The sequence below is a fragment of the Meriones unguiculatus genome, chromosome 2, assembly GCF_030254825.1.
Source record: "Meriones unguiculatus strain TT.TT164.6M chromosome 2, Bangor_MerUng_6.1, whole genome shotgun sequence".
Taxonomy (NCBI): domain Eukaryota; kingdom Metazoa; phylum Chordata; class Mammalia; order Rodentia; family Muridae; genus Meriones; species Meriones unguiculatus.
This window is the reverse complement of record NC_083350.1, coordinates 123199469-123218046: the sequence shown is the minus strand read 5'-3', so window position 1 is coordinate 123218046 and position 18578 is coordinate 123199469. Positions and strand designations below refer to the sequence as shown.

Below are 18578 nucleotides of genomic sequence, written 5' to 3'. Positions count from 1 at the left end.
CTAGGAATTCATCACTATTCTAACATTGTATGTGTTCTCAGGAAAGCATATAGTGTGTTTTCATTTTCTTCATCTTATAGGTGTGAAAACCGGTAAAAGGGCTTAAATATGATAGCTCGTCCATAACTCACATATCCTATAGACAGTGAGTGTTGGACATTGGATTTGATTCCAGAATGTCTGGTTTTCATTCTTTTTCTTTAAATTCCTGTGCCAAGATGCCTTTCTCTATCAGTATATCTATCAACTATATGCTTATTGAAAATATATGTAGTTTTGAGTCTATCCGTTTTATGAACCATGCCCCTTCACATGGGCTAGCGGTTCACTTTGCTTGCTATTTTCAATAACTCCGTTTCTGTAGTACCCAGTGTGGAGTACCCTCAATTGTTTTCTCATTAACACCAAAGCATTCGCTGCTATATAATAATGTCAAATCTGTTGCTGATTGATTCTTACATACCCAAAGCTAAACACAGATTTTTAGTGCAGATTCATATGTCTGAGCATCTCCATTTTCATTACTTTGAAGGTTTGAAAGAAACTTAAGATGGTATTAAGATATTTGAATGTATCTTGCAAAATGGCAGTTGTACCATGACTTGCCATTCACGGGGTCATTCACAGAAACAAGTCCTCCCATACAAATCACATCTAGATTCCTGCAGTGGTTCTTACAAGCTTCCACTGCCGACATCTCCACAGCACCCAAAGCTTCTTGATGCATGCTAAGTGCTTTACATATTTTATGAAATGACTGAACAGCCTAATAACTATTATAACAACATTCTCTATCCTCTGGATTTCTTTGTAATTATGCTAGATAGTGACATTTTGCTCATTTAAGAAATGATTGTGTTGTTCACGAGAAAGAATAGAATAACAAAGGAGCATTTTCTGAAAAAAAAAAAAAAGAAAAGGAACGTATTTGGCATGTGTAGACTTCCATTACATTTGAGAAGAGTGACTGAAGGGGACAAAGGAGAATGCTGTCATCCCTGCCCACCACTGACACACCAAGGCTGGGGTTGCCACTTAGCCCTGACCATTGACATTCCAACCCACTTGACTTGGGACTTCATTATGAACTGGAGGGGGAACCAAGAACTCCATCTGATGATAAATACAACAGGATCAAGTTTTAAATTCATCTTTATTTTGACAGGGTTTCTCTGTGTTGCTCAGGCTGTCCCGGACTCACTTTGTAGACCAGGTTGGCCTCAAACTCACAGAGATCTACCTGCCTTTGCATCACCGAGTGCTGGGATTATAGGCATACATCACCTCACCCAACTTATTTTTTTATTATTTTGTTTCTGAGAATTTTATACTTGACTGCATATCATTTTTACTATTTCCCTCAAGCTCTCCCCACTTTTTCTTGGATTCATGGACTTGATCCTGAATAATAACAACAACAATAACAATAATAAACCTTGATCTTGATATCTCCTACAGTCCATTAGGTGTTGCTTATAAATACATAAATTTAATGCTGACCACATGGAATCAGTGTCAGTGGCCTTGTCCCTTGGTAAAATTGATTCTCCTGTCAGTAGCCCCTGACTGCCTATGTTTCTTCATCTAGCGGTGTGCTTAATGCTGCATTCTCCCTAAGTTTATTCATTTAAATGCTGAAAGGGAACAATGACAAAAAATGAAATTGAAAGCTGCAGTAATGTATTTAAAACTCACCCCTGTCACCTTCCCCACAAAACATGTTTCCTGGGTTTACGTTGAACAAACTTCCTGAAGCTTGGTTAAAACTGAATGGAAAATCATAGTGGTTTTGAGTTGTAGGTAAGTTGTATTTTTAGTAAAGTTATTCACAACACCTGATGATGAAGTTGAATGTGTGGTTGCTAAGTTGGGGTTGGACATCACCTCTCAGGGCATGTGATTAAGTGGGAGCTGTCATTTTCTCTGCTGTGAATTGCCAACAAGAGCTCAGTCTATCACAGGCTCTACAAATTGTGTTTAAAACTTGCTTCCCTGAAGTTAATTATCCTCCAAGTACCCCATTCCACAGAGAGTATTGAAAAGTCAGCATTTTTTTTTCTGGTTCAAGAACATTGATAGAGATATTAGAAATTGTGTCTTCTTATCTACATATTGTTAAGAAAATAGCATTTTGAAGGAAAAGATTTCTTCACTTTTTTATATAAATCAGTCTACTCTGTTCATTATTCTCTTTGAAATCAGAAAAAAAAAACCCTTATACTAATTATCTTGATAACTGTCACCTCGATAATGAGACAGACCACACTTCTTAGGATGGAGTAAGGTGTGAATCAAAAGTGTGTAGGTTTAACCACTAATGGAGCATAATGAGAAATGGAGAGTCCTAAGCCTGAAGTTGTGAGACAAACTTAGAAAGACTTTCTTTTTTAATTGATAGTAATGTGTGCTTCAAACTACAGAAATGAGTATCAGTTTTGCATCCTTTAGCCTTTTCCTTGAATAGAGTCACCAGAGAGGGATTGGAAGGTAACAGTCCCCCACAAAATCAGCATATACTGCCTTAAGAAGCTTTATTTTTCTTGAGAGAATGTGTTTTCTCTTTGTACAACTGAAAGGGGTGATGAGAATGTTTGCTCTACATATTTCATTACAGAGGTCATTTTCTCAAAATGGGCTGGTGTTGTCAGTTTATCTGTTGGAATAATGTTCTTGTGGAATGTATGCAATTTTCCCTTGGTCATTCAAATTCTCATTTCTCTCCCCCACTATCTGGATTCAATCTGGACATTGCATTGTGATGTTCACCTGTATCACCTGTATCAAGTTTGTGTAAACATGCCACCATTTGTTCTCTGTATTGTCAATAAAACAACCAGCCAATACAGAGCAATGGAGAGAATAGAGGGGGAGGGGAGTAGAGAGGAGAGATCCAGAGAGGAGAGGACTTGGAACCACCAGGAGAGATGAACTGGACCTAAGATATGACTAAAAGCAAGTATAATGGGTGAAATCTGAATGGCAGGAAACTATGCAAGCATGGAGGGTTAGGATGGAGTAATCATTGCCCAGCATTGTGCTCTAGGTTAATTAAATACATCCTAGTCTCTAAATACATCACCTAGTGTGGTGATTTGGGTATATAGCTAGTTTAGGAATAATCACTGTTTAACTAAAAAAATAAATCAATAATAAATATACCCTTGACCTTGGGAATCCATAAGATGTGATTATAGCTGTGAAAATCTTTGTTAAGAAATTAATACTGTTGGGTGACTTAGGAAATATGCTATAGTTAAACTCTTGGGAATATTTTAAAATGAGATTCTAATTTTTTTGGATGTTTTCCTCTTTGCCTTAATGCAATTCCACACATGGAAATGGTTAATTGAATTGAGAAATAAATGTGTTTACTGGTAATTGCTTAACCTTTGAATGGTAATTACAATTTTATATTCTTATAGGATTATTTAACCATTCATAAGTATGGCAATGCAGCCAGAAATGATCTCTGGAATACATTATCAGAGGTAAGGTAGAGAAAGCTGAAATGTCAAAGTATAGTTTTGAACAACTGAATTTCCTTTATAAAACATTCATTTTTAATGACATTGACAGTTTGTATTTACTTTCTGTAATTCCTCTTACTTCACATTGCTTTAGTGCTTTAATATATAATATAAAGATAAGATTTAAAATTATTTCACTTATAAATGTTGGCTAAAATGCTTTATCTGCTTTCAAAAGTGTCATTGTTTTTAATTAACTAATAATTTTATAAACATATAATAATTTTGATTATCAAATATACCTCCATCTTCTCCCCTCAAATGCTTTCCCTATTCTTCACATCATGATTCCATCTCAATTTCATCTGTTCCTTTTAAAAATCTCACTGAGACCACTTTGTGACTTGGTGTAGGACCATGCCAATGATATAAACAAGTATGGGTACCCCCTCAGGAGCCACACACTTAAAGAAAATTGACTCTCCTTTTCCTACGAGTCATCACTTAGCCATAGCTCATCCACTGAGGGTGGGTCTTCCTGTGTTGGAATCTTGGCTGGAATGATCTTGCACAGGTCTTGTGGCATGACGTATGACAATACTTTTGAATGATATTTTCATTTGATCCTCTAAATTCATGTTAAAAACTGAAATACTGAAAATTTTAGGAAAATTTTACTATACCATAGTAGACCTGTCATGATGGCAAAATGAGGCTAGAATTATTTGTAACAATAAATTACATGTTATATTCTGGTATGTAAAGATTTCGACATTAATATGACTTAGCTGCACACACACACACACACACACACACACACACACACACACACACATATATGGAACATAACAATATAAGAAACCCAAGGCAAAAAGATCAATTTTACTGGTACATAATGTCAGCTTCACTGGTTTTAAATGTTTTCGTATTGAAGTAAATTGTAATGAGAAAAATGAGAACAGATTAACGTTAACTATGCTAATGAGAAGTGTTAATAGATTAATTTATACAATTTTGGTTGCAAAGGCATTAAAAAGGAATGGAAAATACGTGAACATACAAGAAGTCATGGACCAGTGGACACTCCAGATGGGATATCCTGTTATCACCATACTGGGGAACACGACAGCAGAAAACAGAATACTTATCACCCAGCAGCATTTCATTTATGACGTTGGTGCTAAAACCAAAGCACTTCAACTTCAGAACAGCAGGTACCAAACAGGCCATGAGTCTATATTTCCCTTTGCATTTTAATATTTTAAACTGTTGAGGAATGTTTTACCTTTAAAAGTTTTGAGAAATATTTAATTTACTATTGAGAAAATTCTGAAACACGTGAAATATTATTTTAACATGTTTATTGGCTGTTTCATTGTGAGTCTTTTTTGTTGCTATTTCCTCAAGGGTTTTAAAACTAACTAATTAATTAATTAGTTAATTAATTAATAATGTGTGATATGTGTGATAGTTTTAGTGCATGTTTTTCTGTGCACCATTTGAATGCCTCTTGTCTAGTGAGGCCAGAAAACCATTGGGTCCCCTAGAACTGGAATTAGAGACAGTTGTTAGATGCCATGTGGTTGCTGGAATTCAAACATGGGCCCTCTGGAAGAGCAGCCAGTGCTATTATCCACGGGGCCTTCTCTGTATCTCTCCTTCAGAACTTTAGCTTTCAACGTGACAGTATTTATTTCTGGAGGCAGAACTTTGAATTAACACGGTGACTTTCAAGAGATGAGATTTGCGTCTTCCCTCTTCTATGAATAGTTCTTGAATTAAACTTGATAGTTAAAATGTGTAGCCATGAATTAAGTGGAATTGAACAACATGTGTTTTATAAGACAAAAGAGAACTGAAACTAACAATCTAGAGAGACTCACTACACCAAAGATCTGTACTTAATAATGTATGAGTAAAAGAAACATAATGTAGACCCTAAAATAAACCAAGCTTCAGTGGGGCCACATAGGATAAATATATGTTCTTTTTTTATCAATTATCATGTTAGAGATCACTGGCTAGATATGACACATGCAGAATTGTTCCTTGTTTTTTTTTTTAATTGGATCTCACACTGGAGCCCTGCTGGTTCAGGCTCACTTGCACCACAGGCTGGCCTGGAACTCACAGCCATCTTCTTGCCCCAGCCATCCTATCTGCATGGAATCTTGATTCATTACTTTAACTTTTCTTTGGAAACTCTTATTGATATTATTCCACGTTTTCTCTTTTGTTTCTTATTTTAAAGGCTGAGCTAAAGAGAATTAAAACTTTTATTAAACATTTTCATTTCTTATAAAAAAGTATTAAAAGTGGGCTGCAGGAGCACAGGGATGAAGAGGAAGAGAGAGAGAGGAATGAGAAATGGGGGCAGGAAATTAATAAAGAAAATTAGTTTTTGGTTGGGTTGCTTGGGAAAACGAGGCACCTGACTTTATCAACCATGTGTATCCACAAGACCTGGAGCACATGTTTCGCTGTGTCCCCTAAGAGGTCTTGAAACCATTTTGAAGTCAGCTTGATCCAAGCATGCATGTACAAAGCCTTGGTGCTTTTTGATGGTTTTATGCAGAGTCTCATTTGGGGAAGCAGGATCATTGTTTCAATTCTCTGTATGTATATTTATATGTGTATATGTGTATGCTCATGAGTGCATCATGTATGCTGGGCTACATGCCTAGGATTCTGCAGGCTCAGCTTTGCCTCCCATGTCTCCATAGGAGCACTTAGCTTATGTGAACCACAACTTTATGTCGGTTCTGAGGATTTGAACTCAGGTCTTCTTGTTACCTACTGAGATTTCTCTCCAGCAATAAAGCATGGGCTTATGGTCCTTACTCCACTTATATATTGACATTAGAGTCACTCATCCGACTCTCTGCATTATTGTGTTACACATTACTCTGCTGCAGACTTGCTGCGATCAAGGAGAGTGTCAATGCATTTTACTCTCTCTGGTCCCTGTAGCATTAACTGCTCCATTACAGCCTCACTGTCACGGTCAAGGTTCAACACTATCAGGCATCAGCCCTGACTTTGCTAGGAAGTACTTTGCTATGGAAAATTGAAAGAGGTATCAGTCCAGGCCTCTGAGAACTGCTACCCTGACATAGTGTCACTGATGCAGAAAAATATAAAAGGAGACATAAAGTGTGACAGTGTAAATTTTGAACAAAAATGATCTGTCCACCTATAACATACATCATTGTATCATCCAGGCCGTGTAAACATAAACAACACAGAGAGCCCTGTATCCACTAAAACAACAGAAAGACCTCTAGGATATAAACCCTGAGCGCTTGCCACATAGCATATAAAGGAGGGGTGGTGCCAATCCAAAGCATCACATTAGTTCCAGGAATGGTTTTCTATTAAAAAAATAATAATAAAATCTATACTTTAAGTGTAGTGTCCTAATTTTATATTACGGATCATTTAATTCTCTGTGGCATTCTGGTCAAAGATTCAACGCCATTTCCATCCGGTCTCTGAACAGAGCCTTCCTAACGCTGCTACACAGTGTTTTCTCCTGATATAATAGAACTTGCTTATCGATGACAGAATTTCTAGTAAGTTGTAAATCTTTTCTAAGATGAGTTAACTCTTTGTTTTCCCTTTTTTCCCCCCACAGATATTGGAATATACCCTAACATAGTCAAAACATTTTAATAGAGCTAATAATTATAGTTTTTATACATAAAACTTTCACCCTTATGTTACAGCATAGAGAGATGCTTATATAACTGAACATTTCATAAAGTTGGCTGATACATGGCATAGTGTGACATTTGTGCTGGAATCTTGTTACTTAGACAGTGGTACATCTTTGTGGCATTTTAAAAAAATGCGTTAAATCACTACTTTGCAATGTTGCATAATATCTTCTCATATGCCAAGTTGCTTCTCAGAGCTCTGATCTACACAGAAGCCTGTGCATCAACCCAGGCAGGCCTTTCTTTTCCTCAGTGTTGACAGCTGCACTTTATACTGATCTTTCCTTAACACTGATCCTATTTTTGTAAAGGATTCTTTCCTCACAATTCAAGCATGCACACTTTTTTTTTTTTTTTGCCTTTCTCTGATAGTTAGAAGTAAATGTAAATTCAAAACTGTGATGAAGACAGGTAGTCACAGAGGCCTGGATATGCTCATTACACAGGTTATTACCGCAGGCACTCTCCCCTAACTCTGTTCACTCGCACAGTTACTGAGTGTGCACAAAATTTCTTGTTGTATTTCAGGTATTTTCTTCCTTTTTTTTTTTTATAATTGTTGACTACCACATGTACTAGAGATACAATGTGAGGTTAAAATAGTTTGTCTATAATTCAAGCAGGAAACAAAAGTACAGTTGGTAGATTTGTTGTGAAATCATTTCACGTATGTTTGGTTACTCCTTTGAGATTAAGTTGATATTACTTCTTCAAGTCTAGACCTCAATTTTTATCCTGTGAAGAAGTAAATGAAATAAAATGCTTCTTTTTAATAGCTGGGACTCATAGCTGACCCCTCCTCTTGCTGGCTTCTTTGACACTTCAACTTAGAAATTCCATTTTAGAAACTGGAGCATGAAGTGTGTCCGAAATTATTCTTCATATAGCTCAGAATTTCAGTGAAAACTGATTATTTTTGTTCTTACTTTATTCCGTACTGGGTATCTTTGACTGTGCAACAAGAAATTCTCTGTAAAATATGTAGCTGGTGCCCATCAGACATGTTAGTCACTAAATAAGGACAGAGCTAATATGCAAATGTAGAAAACTACCAAATTGTATAATAGTTTAATCCAAAAAAGTAGAAAAGAGCTATTTTTAGACTGCAATCAATAAACAGCACAGCTCAGATTTATAGAGTTTAGTTGCATTTATTTCTAAATTGCAAGTCTGTTTTTGGAAGACAAGCTTTGTGGAATGTTCTTTTACAATGAAGTTAAAACTATTAGACCTAACTCTCCTCAGTGGCCCTGGGAAGGTAAGTTTCCTTCTGCATATATTCGTTAGGCCTGGGATTTATTGGTTGACTGATTAATTGATGGCTTGATTATATCCCCCCCCAAAAGAGTAATAAAAACTGCACAAATGGCATATAGGCAATGCTAGCTTGCTTTTGTCTCAGCACAACTGATACAGCTGTTTTCATTCTTAACGTTTTCTTTTATTTTCCAGTTACCTGTGGCAGATCCCATTAACCATCGTGGTAGGAAATAGAAGCCATGTGTCTTCAGAAGCAATTATTTGGGTGTCTAACAAATCAGGTAAAATATAAATTATCTCCAAGGGAACTGTTTGCATTCAGATAATTGTTTAGTGTCTTAACCTCTGTTTTCAGCTGCTACAAAATGTGAGTAAAAAATATTATGAAGAGAAAACACATTAACAGTAATCACTTCTGTTAAATAAGGTATTATAAGTTTATAAATGGATTAATTTTAGACTGATGTATAAATATTAAGTTTACTTCTTTTCTTTGAAAGCAGAGAAAGTAATTAATGGTTATAGTATTAATCATTTTAGAAGTGAATAAATTTATAATTTAAAACACAATTGAAGTATAATTACAAGTGGTTTTACAATAAGAAGAACACTGAAACGGAGATCACTTTTTAAAAAAAATGTTATTTATTATTTATTACAATTTATTCACTTTGTATCCCAGCTGTGGCCCCCTCCCTCATCTCCTCCCAATCCCACCCTCATGCCCTCTTATATCCCCCTACGGCCCTCATATAGCCAAACTTTGGGCAGAGTGCAGAGATCACATTTTTAAGCACGGCCTCTGGCTTCCTTTTCCTTACCAGGTTGTCCCTATAAAGAATGAGAAAACAAGATTTCTCTTGGTATTAGGTAATTGTAGAGCTCGTTGTAGGGACTCAGGAAAATCATCAAACACACTCCTAGGTGAATCAGGCGTCAGGAGCTAGAAGAGATAAGATTTCATTCTCTTTCTAAATATCTTAAAATAGTGAGTTATTTCAATTCACTGTCAGAAAGAAAGCTATTTCTTGAATCAAATCTATATCTTTCATGCTAGAGTGTGATACAGGCTCTTTCTTTTTCTACATTCCTTTGCCTTGGAGAAAAAGCCAGTTATCTTTTACTTAATATTTCTTTCAGATTCAGACGGTCAAATGTGCTCTACTTTGAATTTCTTAATGCTTTTTAATAAACTATTTTTAACATTTTATTATTGTTATTATTATTTACAATTTATTCAATTTGTATCCTGGCTGTGGCCCCCTCCCTTGTCTCCTCCCAATCCCTCCCTCCTTCCCTCTTCTTGCCCATGCCCCTCCCCTAGCCCACTGATAAGGAGGTCCTCCTCCCCTTCCATCTGACCCTAGCCTATCAGGTATCATCAGGACTGGCTGCATTGTCATCTTCTGTTGCCAGGCAAGGCTACTCTCCCCTCAGGGGGAGGTGATCAAAGAGCCAGCCACTGAATTAATGTCAGGGACAGACTCTGTTCCCATTACTAGGAACCCAAGTAGAGACTGAGTTTATAGGCTACATCTGAGCAGGGGTTTTAAGTCTCATTGTCTATAAATTGATATTTTTTTATTTCTTTATGGGAAGCATTTTAAAGTCACAAATCTTATAATTTTGAGCACTATCAGGTATAAATAAGCAGGCATGGAGTTTCATATAAGTATTTATCTTATAAGGGATATATACATATATTCTATAGCATATATAAGAACACATTGAAATATGTAACATCTTTTGGTGTTTTCCTTGTAAATAAAATATTTATATTTTCTTCATTCTATCCCTTAGAATTGACATCAACACCATGTTTCTGAGTCAATACTTACGTATCATCATAAATAGCTCTCTTTTTTTTCTTTTTATTTCTTACTTCAATTTATATCACCGTCATAGGCCCCTCCCTCTTCTCCTTCCAGTCCCACCCTCCCTCTCGCATGCCCTCTCCCCTATTCCTCAGAATAATGCAGCTCCTCCTGCCACTATCCTCCATCTATTCACATGAAGACCAAGTTTGTCTTTTTCCCCTGCGGCCCGGTAGGGCAGTCTCATAAGGGGAAGGTGACCAAAAAGCAGGTAGCATAGTCCATGTTAGAGATATTCCCCACTCACTGTCCTAACTATTGGGCTCACGTGAAGCCTAAGATGCCTATTAGACACTTTAATGTAAATGATGTTCAGGTGTAGTTACAGTCTGATTTCTTTTAAACACATATCACAGGTCCATCTCCTGCAGCGTTAGTCATAATATTCCTTTAATCACACAAGTATAGAAAATACTGCCATGGCATCCCTTGCCCCAACTGATGAATATGTCTGAGGATTTTTAAAAATATCCACACATAGTTTTTATTAAAATTAACCTTTCTGCTTACGCTCGGTTTTGACCTTAGATACTGCCTTTGTTGATCTTTATAATCATTATACACAGAAGTACAATTTATGTACTGTAAAATTCTAGAAGGGTTCTATCTATCTATCTATCTATCTATCTATCTATCCATCTAGACAATGGTATGATGGGGCACCTCCCCAACCCAAAGCTATACCTCTTCCACCTATATTGGACAGGGTATCATTTCTCACTAACCCACAGCAAGTTCTGTTTAATGTATACTTGGTCAAGGTGAGATGCTGAGGCTTCCAGCTGATGCCATGTGATGTCACTGTGTCTCAAAGATCTCACGAATGCAGAAACATGGAAGAGAAAGGGTCATAAAGAAAGGTCAACTTGTACTACCTTCACAATCTCATTCTGAATGTGCTCCATATTGTTTTGAAGTCTTTCATTCTGATGACTAACCATAAAATAAATGAGAGTTTATGGGAGGAAAGACGGGCTTTTGTGTTATTTTTGTCTCATTTGGTTCAAAATATAATTAACTGAGAACAAAGACAATTATTAAAAAAAACATTAGAAGTAATGTTTAACTCCTATTACAATAAGTTAAAATAGAGTACATATTTAATTACATTAGCCAGTCAATGTTTTATAATTTCATTATCAGTAATGTAGATTTCATTTTACAATATTAAGGTAAGTCACTGGTGTGTAATATGTATAAATTTGATCTAATTTTTCACAGGTTATCGACAATTCATTTGAAAGGCACATTAGATGGATAATTAATTCACAAATAAAGTGCAGATCATTATAGTTTAAGAGTAGCACATATACCAGTTTTTATATTTTTAAAAGCAGGTTAAAGTGGTTTTTTTTTTTTTTCAATGCAGTTTATTCAGGAACATTAAACAATCCTCGGACCCCGGGGAAAGCCAGCCCACAGCTTAAATAGCCTCTGGGTAGCCAACCCAGGCGTGCCACGGGGGCAATGCAGATAGGTCCACATACATGGAAGCAAGCCAGATCCTCGGCCTTAGCCAAATGTGGAGTTGTTCGTGACAGAGAGCACTCACCATCGGGAAGGTGGAAGGCGGAAACCAGCTCCATCTTTAAGGCATAGCATTCCGCAGTTCTCTACAGTTCCCCCTTTTTGTTTTAGACGCATCAGGCAAGAGTAGAGGTCTGATCTCTGATATTAAAAATAAATTGGGACTTTGTACAGATGTTCATTTAGGTGTCATCCACCCAAAGAGCATCAGACCCGTCCGATAAGTGGGTTTTTTTTTTTAAATTCTTACTATGAAAATACAAATATTTCAAACATTTATGAACATAATAACTTGCATGCTAACTGTTTATGACTGAATGGCGAAAGGAGGAAAGCAAATTTAACCCCAAACATCAGAGAAGGAAAGGTGCACTGCGGAAGAAAATTTGATCCCAAATATTAAAAAATGGCTTACCATATAGCTTTCATCCAAAGTGATTTAATTATGACCCACGAACCTTATAAATCAGTATTATCTTTTATCCACATTCTAGAAGTGTGGAATCAAGTCTTGATGAATGCTTGCCCAATGTGCAAATTGTCAAGTGAAAAACTGCCTTTAAGAGCTTGGTTCTCTTTTTTTCAACTCCTGGACACACACTTATATTTATAATAGGGTTATTTGCAGCTCTGTTAGTTACTCAACACAGTGTTTTTGGAAACGTGCGTATGGGTGTTTACAGGTTTCATCACATTATTTCATTGGATTTTTCATAAGAATCCAGTGAAAAATATCAATATCTGGGTTATATATATAATTTCTGGGTTTCTTTCTCCTGTATCATTACAGATGCTATCTTAGCTGACTTTTTCCACTTATTTTATTTTTAACTATCATGTTCTACAAGTAGCATATTTGGCTAGAAATGCATAACTATCATTTCCACAGTGACTATAAAGTAAAATATGTTATAAAATACCAACTCCTCTATGCCTTATATAGTCTGAGTCTTGCACCACTTTAGATATAAATATAATTTTCAATTATTATTAGGAACATTCAAAATATAACTTCCATACCTTTTGCTACAGATCTCATCAAACACCATACCTCATTAGGCCATCAGAAAAGATCTTTTTAAAATTCATTGCCTGCTATTAGTTAATTTGCAGAACATTTGGGAAGGTAATTAACTAGTACTGCAAAGACATTTTAAAATCTATTGCAAAATCTTTCTGGGAATTGTTTCCCAAAGATCTCATTTGTTATAAAGCCATACAAATATTCATGAATAATAATAACTTCAGGTTTTAGATATAAGTTTAATGATAGAATTCTATAAAACAATTTATGCCTGTCTTATTTTAGTCAAGCAATGTAGAAGATATAGAGATTATTTTCATGTTTTAATATATACACTCACTTGACTATAATCTACTTTTAAGATTTTTAATAAAATAAACAAAAATAAGAATAAATTAGATTACATGTTATTTATACACATCACTACCCAATTTGTAAATAAGGAACAAATTTAGGAAATGAATTTAGCATTGTAAGAACACATTATTATTTGATGTTTGTAAAATGTATATTTATATATTAAGCTTGATGCCACAGCTTAACTAGAAAACAACACTAATAAAACTTATCTAAATATCTGGGTCAGAAAGATGTCTCAGAGGTTAGGAGCATGTAGTACTCTTTAGAGAACACCCAAGTTTGGTTCTCAGAACAAATTTTGGGGGGACTCACATCACCTTGTAACTTCACCTTCACGGGATTCAGTGTCTTCTGGTGTCTGCATGCATCTGTAAGCCTATAATCGTGTGCACATACCGTTATACTCACACATGCAAACACACAACCAGTTATAAAGAAAGAAGCTTTAAAATTATCAAATTTATTTAGTTAAATGTAACTAAATAAATATAAAGGACATTTATTCATTTATAATTCTTATTAGAACTCATATGACATATGTATTATAAACTATATATAATAGAATATGTATACATATATTTCCCCAAGATGCCAAGATGACATTTCAATTCTTATCATTTATTCTTCAACACAAGAGCTCTGAAGTTCATAAAAGAAACATGACAGGAGCTTAAGTCACACGCTGATCTTCACACAGTGATATTGGGTGACTTCAGTACCCAGCTCTTGGCAGTAGGCCAGTCATCCAGATGAAAATTAAACAAAGAAACACTGACACTAACTGACGTCATTAACCAAATGGACATAACCTATGTACAAAGCGTTTCACCCCAAACAAAAGAATATGCTTTATTCCCAGTGTCTCATGGAACTTTTTCTGAAATTTACCACATATATGTAAAAAAAAGAAAAGTCTCAGGGTGTTGACATAACACTCTGCACCCTATTAGATCACCATTGATTAAAGTTGGATATCAATAACAGAAACAATAGAAACCTTACAAACTCGTGGACACTGAGCAACTATTTTCTAAATGAAAAAAGGATCAGAAATTATAAAAAAAAATTAACTTTCTAGAATGGAATATTCTAGACAACACAGTCAGACTTATGGGACACAATAAAGGCAGCTCTAAGAGTCAAGACCATAGCACTAATTGCCTACATAAAAAGTTGTACATATCTCATACAAGTCCACAGAGGAAGAAAAAAAAAGCCAGTCCTGATGAAACCTGATAGGTTAGGGTCAGATGGAAGAGGAGGAGAACCTGGAGAGGTCCTCAGTGGACTGGGGGGGTGCATAGGAGAAGAAGGAGGAAGGGTAGGATTGTGAGGATTTAAGGAAGGAGGCCATAGCCAGGATATAAATTGTATAGATTGTAATAAATGATATTAATAATGATAAAAGGAAAAACAACAACAACAAACAAAAAATACTTGCAAAGTGAATCCAAGAACATATCCAGAAGATATTCAATCATGATCAAGTAGATTTCATCCCAGAGAGACAAGGATGTTTAAACATACATAAATTCGTAAATGTAAATCCACCATATAAACAAGACTGGAAGACAAAAATAACATGATCATCTCAGATTCGGAAGTCTTTTGACAGAAATCCAGCACCTCTTCATGATAAAAATGCTTGAAGTATTAGGAATATAAGGGGGTACACCTCAACATAATAAAAACAATTTGTGGCCAAGTCCGCAGCTAACTTCAAATTTATATTTAATATAACTGAATTCAAAGTTTTACTGTTCTTTACTCAACTGATACCATTACAAAAATGTACACCAGTAAGTGCTGAGCCGTGGTGTCCAGTCCCAATGGATACATAGAAAACAGCGCCCACTCCTAAGGCCTAGAAAACACTGTGGAAGAAGGGCAGAAAAAGCGTAAGAGCCTGAGCACAGGGAGTTTGTTGTGAGACTGTGTTTCTGGAGAATGTCAGAAGCTATTCACATGTAGTCATGCTGACATGACTGCCTAAACATGAGCTGAACAACATAATAATAGACATGCTAGAGGGGATGGGAGGAAGCTGTTAGGCTGCAGCCCTTCTCAAAGAACTACAAGCAAGGACAGAATGCTGAGAGCAGGGGAAATAGTCTTCCCCAGGGAAGAGCACACTGACTGGATTTTTAATAATAAATTGACCTTGAAATCATACATACAAGTGACATTGTGCAAACTGAGAAGGTTATCGCTTATGTATTTAGGAATATATATATATATATATGTACATTTCATATGCATGTAATGTACATATGTTACAGCATGTAATGCAAAGAGGACACACACTTTAAAGAGATCAAGGAGGAATGTTGAGAGGGTTTGGAGCAAAAAAAAAATAATGGGGAAACGATGTAATTATATTATAATCTCAAACGCTAAGAGAAATAATTTTTAAAAGTTTTGAATGTTTGAAGGAAATCAGGATTACTTAGGAAAAACATTATCTTCAACACTTGATTTAATGTTTTCCAATTCATACATCTTACTTATTGCCTTCTTTTTATTAAGTTGCTTTAGCTTGCCAGAATATCTTCTACAAAAAATTCCTTATGAAAGCTGAGAGCATCATAAATTCATGGGTATGAGAATAAGTAGTTGGAAGGTAGTTTGACAACATGTCATTTAGCAAAACATCAGTAGGTTCTCCCTAGATTCTGTGACCACAGCAGATTTCAAGTATAAGTACGGTATAAAGTATAAATTTGTTTTCAATTACACTTGATTTTATGGCTGACTTTTTGAAAATTGCTGGTATGTAGTATAGATTGGATTAATTAGTCTAATTGATGCAACCTTTTCTTGAATATCTTTTACTTGAGAGTAATTTATACATTCCTTCTCTAAAGGATTAGAAGCATGGTTTTTTTTCTTAAAATGGATTCAGATTTATACTGATTTATATTGAATCTTGATGAAATTCTGTGGTTTTGAGTCATAAAAATTAAAACATACAAGTATATTTTATTTTCTAGTATTTTTTTTTTCGTCTGGGTACCAAATTCTGTCTGTGTGTATACACATTTTAATTAACTTCACTGTAAAAATTCCTTCAAGAATGAGTTCTGAAGTTCAACAAGATTGCTACAATTGCAAATGATATTTGATTTGTAAAACCTGTGACAGCTAACTATACACAGTGAAAGTAACTCTATACCATGTTTGAAAGAGTTAAATATTAAATATGGAAGAAGTTATGACATGTTTCCTGCCCTTTGTTAATTGAATTGCTTGATGAATACAAGTTCCAACATTTCTTAAGTAATTCCATTAGGGGGTGTGCATTCTCATTGTTTCTAACTCTATGTGGAACTGTTAAGAGTCTTGAGCAAATGGAGTTTCCTTGTTCTGTCATTACTGGTGGTTTTGGAAAGTCTGTTATTTATTTGCATTCCTAGGGAAACATGAAAAAAAAAAAAGCCAGAAACAAGAGTGGCTTTCAAATAAATGATCACTATTATTTTGATCACTTTTTCCTGAATAAAACTAATAGAATATATGCCTAACGATTTCTTTTGTGCTAGCTGCATATTAAATCTAATTAAAAGCCACTTGAACATAGAGGGGGAATTCTAGATGCCATGTATTTCGAGTATAGAAATTGTGAATAGAATAAAGAGTTCTGTCAAGAACAAAGTGATAATTATTAAAAATAATTAATTGATGTAATAATGAGTAAAAAAATAAAAACTTTCTATCCAGTTATAGATGGAGGGGATTAAAGAATAGGTTTCAATTACATTTTAGGGTTGCATTCTCTCTAAATTATTTGTATTGCTGTTTCTTGTATTTAAAAATTTACTTTATTATTCTTTAACTCTAAAAATTTAAAAATCTACTTACTCTCAAATGCTACTTGCAGAACATCACAGAATAGCATATTTAGAAAAAGGAAGCTGGATCCTTGGAAACATTAACCAAACTGGCTACTTTAGAGTCAACTATGACCTAAGGAACTGGAGATTATTGATCGATCAATTAATCAGGAACCATGAGGTACATCTTTGATCTACTTATTAGTGATTGTTTTGATGTGTGGACACCTGCCATTTTAATGATGAGAATTATCACCCCCATCCTTTCTCGTTTTCTAACTGGTCTCATAGGTACTTTCCGTCAGTAACCGTGCAGGCTTGATTGATGATGCCTTCAGCCTGGCCAGGTATGTTTTACTCTGGATCTCCACAATGAAACCCATGCCTGTAAGACTTTTCACATTAATTTAGATTATGCATTCATACTAGAATGTAAATTTCTTTCTTATGTTATTTTGTTTGTATCTGAACTATATCAAGTGACCCAAATTCTAAATCAATAACAGCCGTAGGATATTTCCAAGACAGTAAAACCTTTATCAGTTTCGTTGCAAGTTCATTTAAAAAACTCTGGAGACTCATGTTATCTCTTCATTAATGAACTCTACACAATGGCCATTGCGTCACATTTAACACTTGATAGAAAACACCTTCAAGCATTAGCAATGTTATTTCTCACAAATGTTAGGTTATTTTTTTTAACTTGAAAGTGTATTTAAATATTTTTCATTATGAAAAGTTTATACAGAAAGAAAGATACAAATAACATATCAATCATGTTCCAAAACACTTTGATTGCATTAACTATAGTAATATGAAGTTGCTTTCATAATTAGATTTATAATGTTTTTTCTTTTAGTTTTTCAAGACAGGGTTTTTCTGTGTAGCCCTGGCTGTCCTGGATATGCTCTGTAGACCAGGATGGTCTCAAATTTGACATCTGCCTGCCTCTGAATCTTGAGTGCTGGAATTTAAGGCATACACCGTTGAGACCTGTCTCTTTTTAAGTTAATCGTAGTTTGATATACTTTCCCTAGTTGTGTGGATCTGGTTATTTATGTTTGTGCACACATAAACACAAGGCTTAGGCTAGTAATAGGGATTCATTCATTCACAAGAACTGATATTGCTTTTGCAATTTATGTGTTCAATCATATTTCAATTCTCCAGAATATATTAAAAATATTCCATTCCCTGTAGTATTCTAATCCATCCAAACTGATGAGCTGACACTAAGGGTACTTGATAATTATTTTGATGGAAACAAAACTGAAATTCTTCAACCAACTTAGAGAGCTTGTTGGTGGTGGTGTGTGTGTGTGTGTGTGTGTGTTTGTGAATAAGCAATGTCAAAAAGAAAGTTTACAGGACATTTGTCTATTGACACAAAGCATAAAGAGCAACCAACTCTACCCTCAACTTCGTTATTACACAAAGCACCACAGGTCATCACTAACTACCTTTCTTATTTGACACACTGTGAGGAGACAAGGAGGCACATCTGCAGACAGGACCCTGTC

At 35.2% G+C, this 18578-nt stretch overlaps 1 protein-coding gene across 2 annotated transcripts in view; it reads left to right on the top strand.

Moving 5' to 3' along the window:
* Positions 1-18578, top strand: part of Trhde (thyrotropin releasing hormone degrading enzyme) — a 471067-nt gene that overhangs the window by 344322 nt on the left and 108167 nt on the right. For both annotated transcript variants that reach the window (XM_060378067.1, XM_060378066.1), the window contains exons 8-12: positions 3423-3488; positions 4494-4681; positions 8636-8724; positions 17106-17239; positions 17350-17405. In XM_060378067.1, the coding sequence (XP_060234050.1) occupies positions 3423-3488; positions 4494-4681; positions 8636-8724; positions 17106-17239; positions 17350-17405 (533 nt within the window). The remainder of the gene's footprint in view (positions 1-3422; positions 3489-4493; positions 4682-8635; positions 8725-17105; positions 17240-17349; positions 17406-18578) is intronic.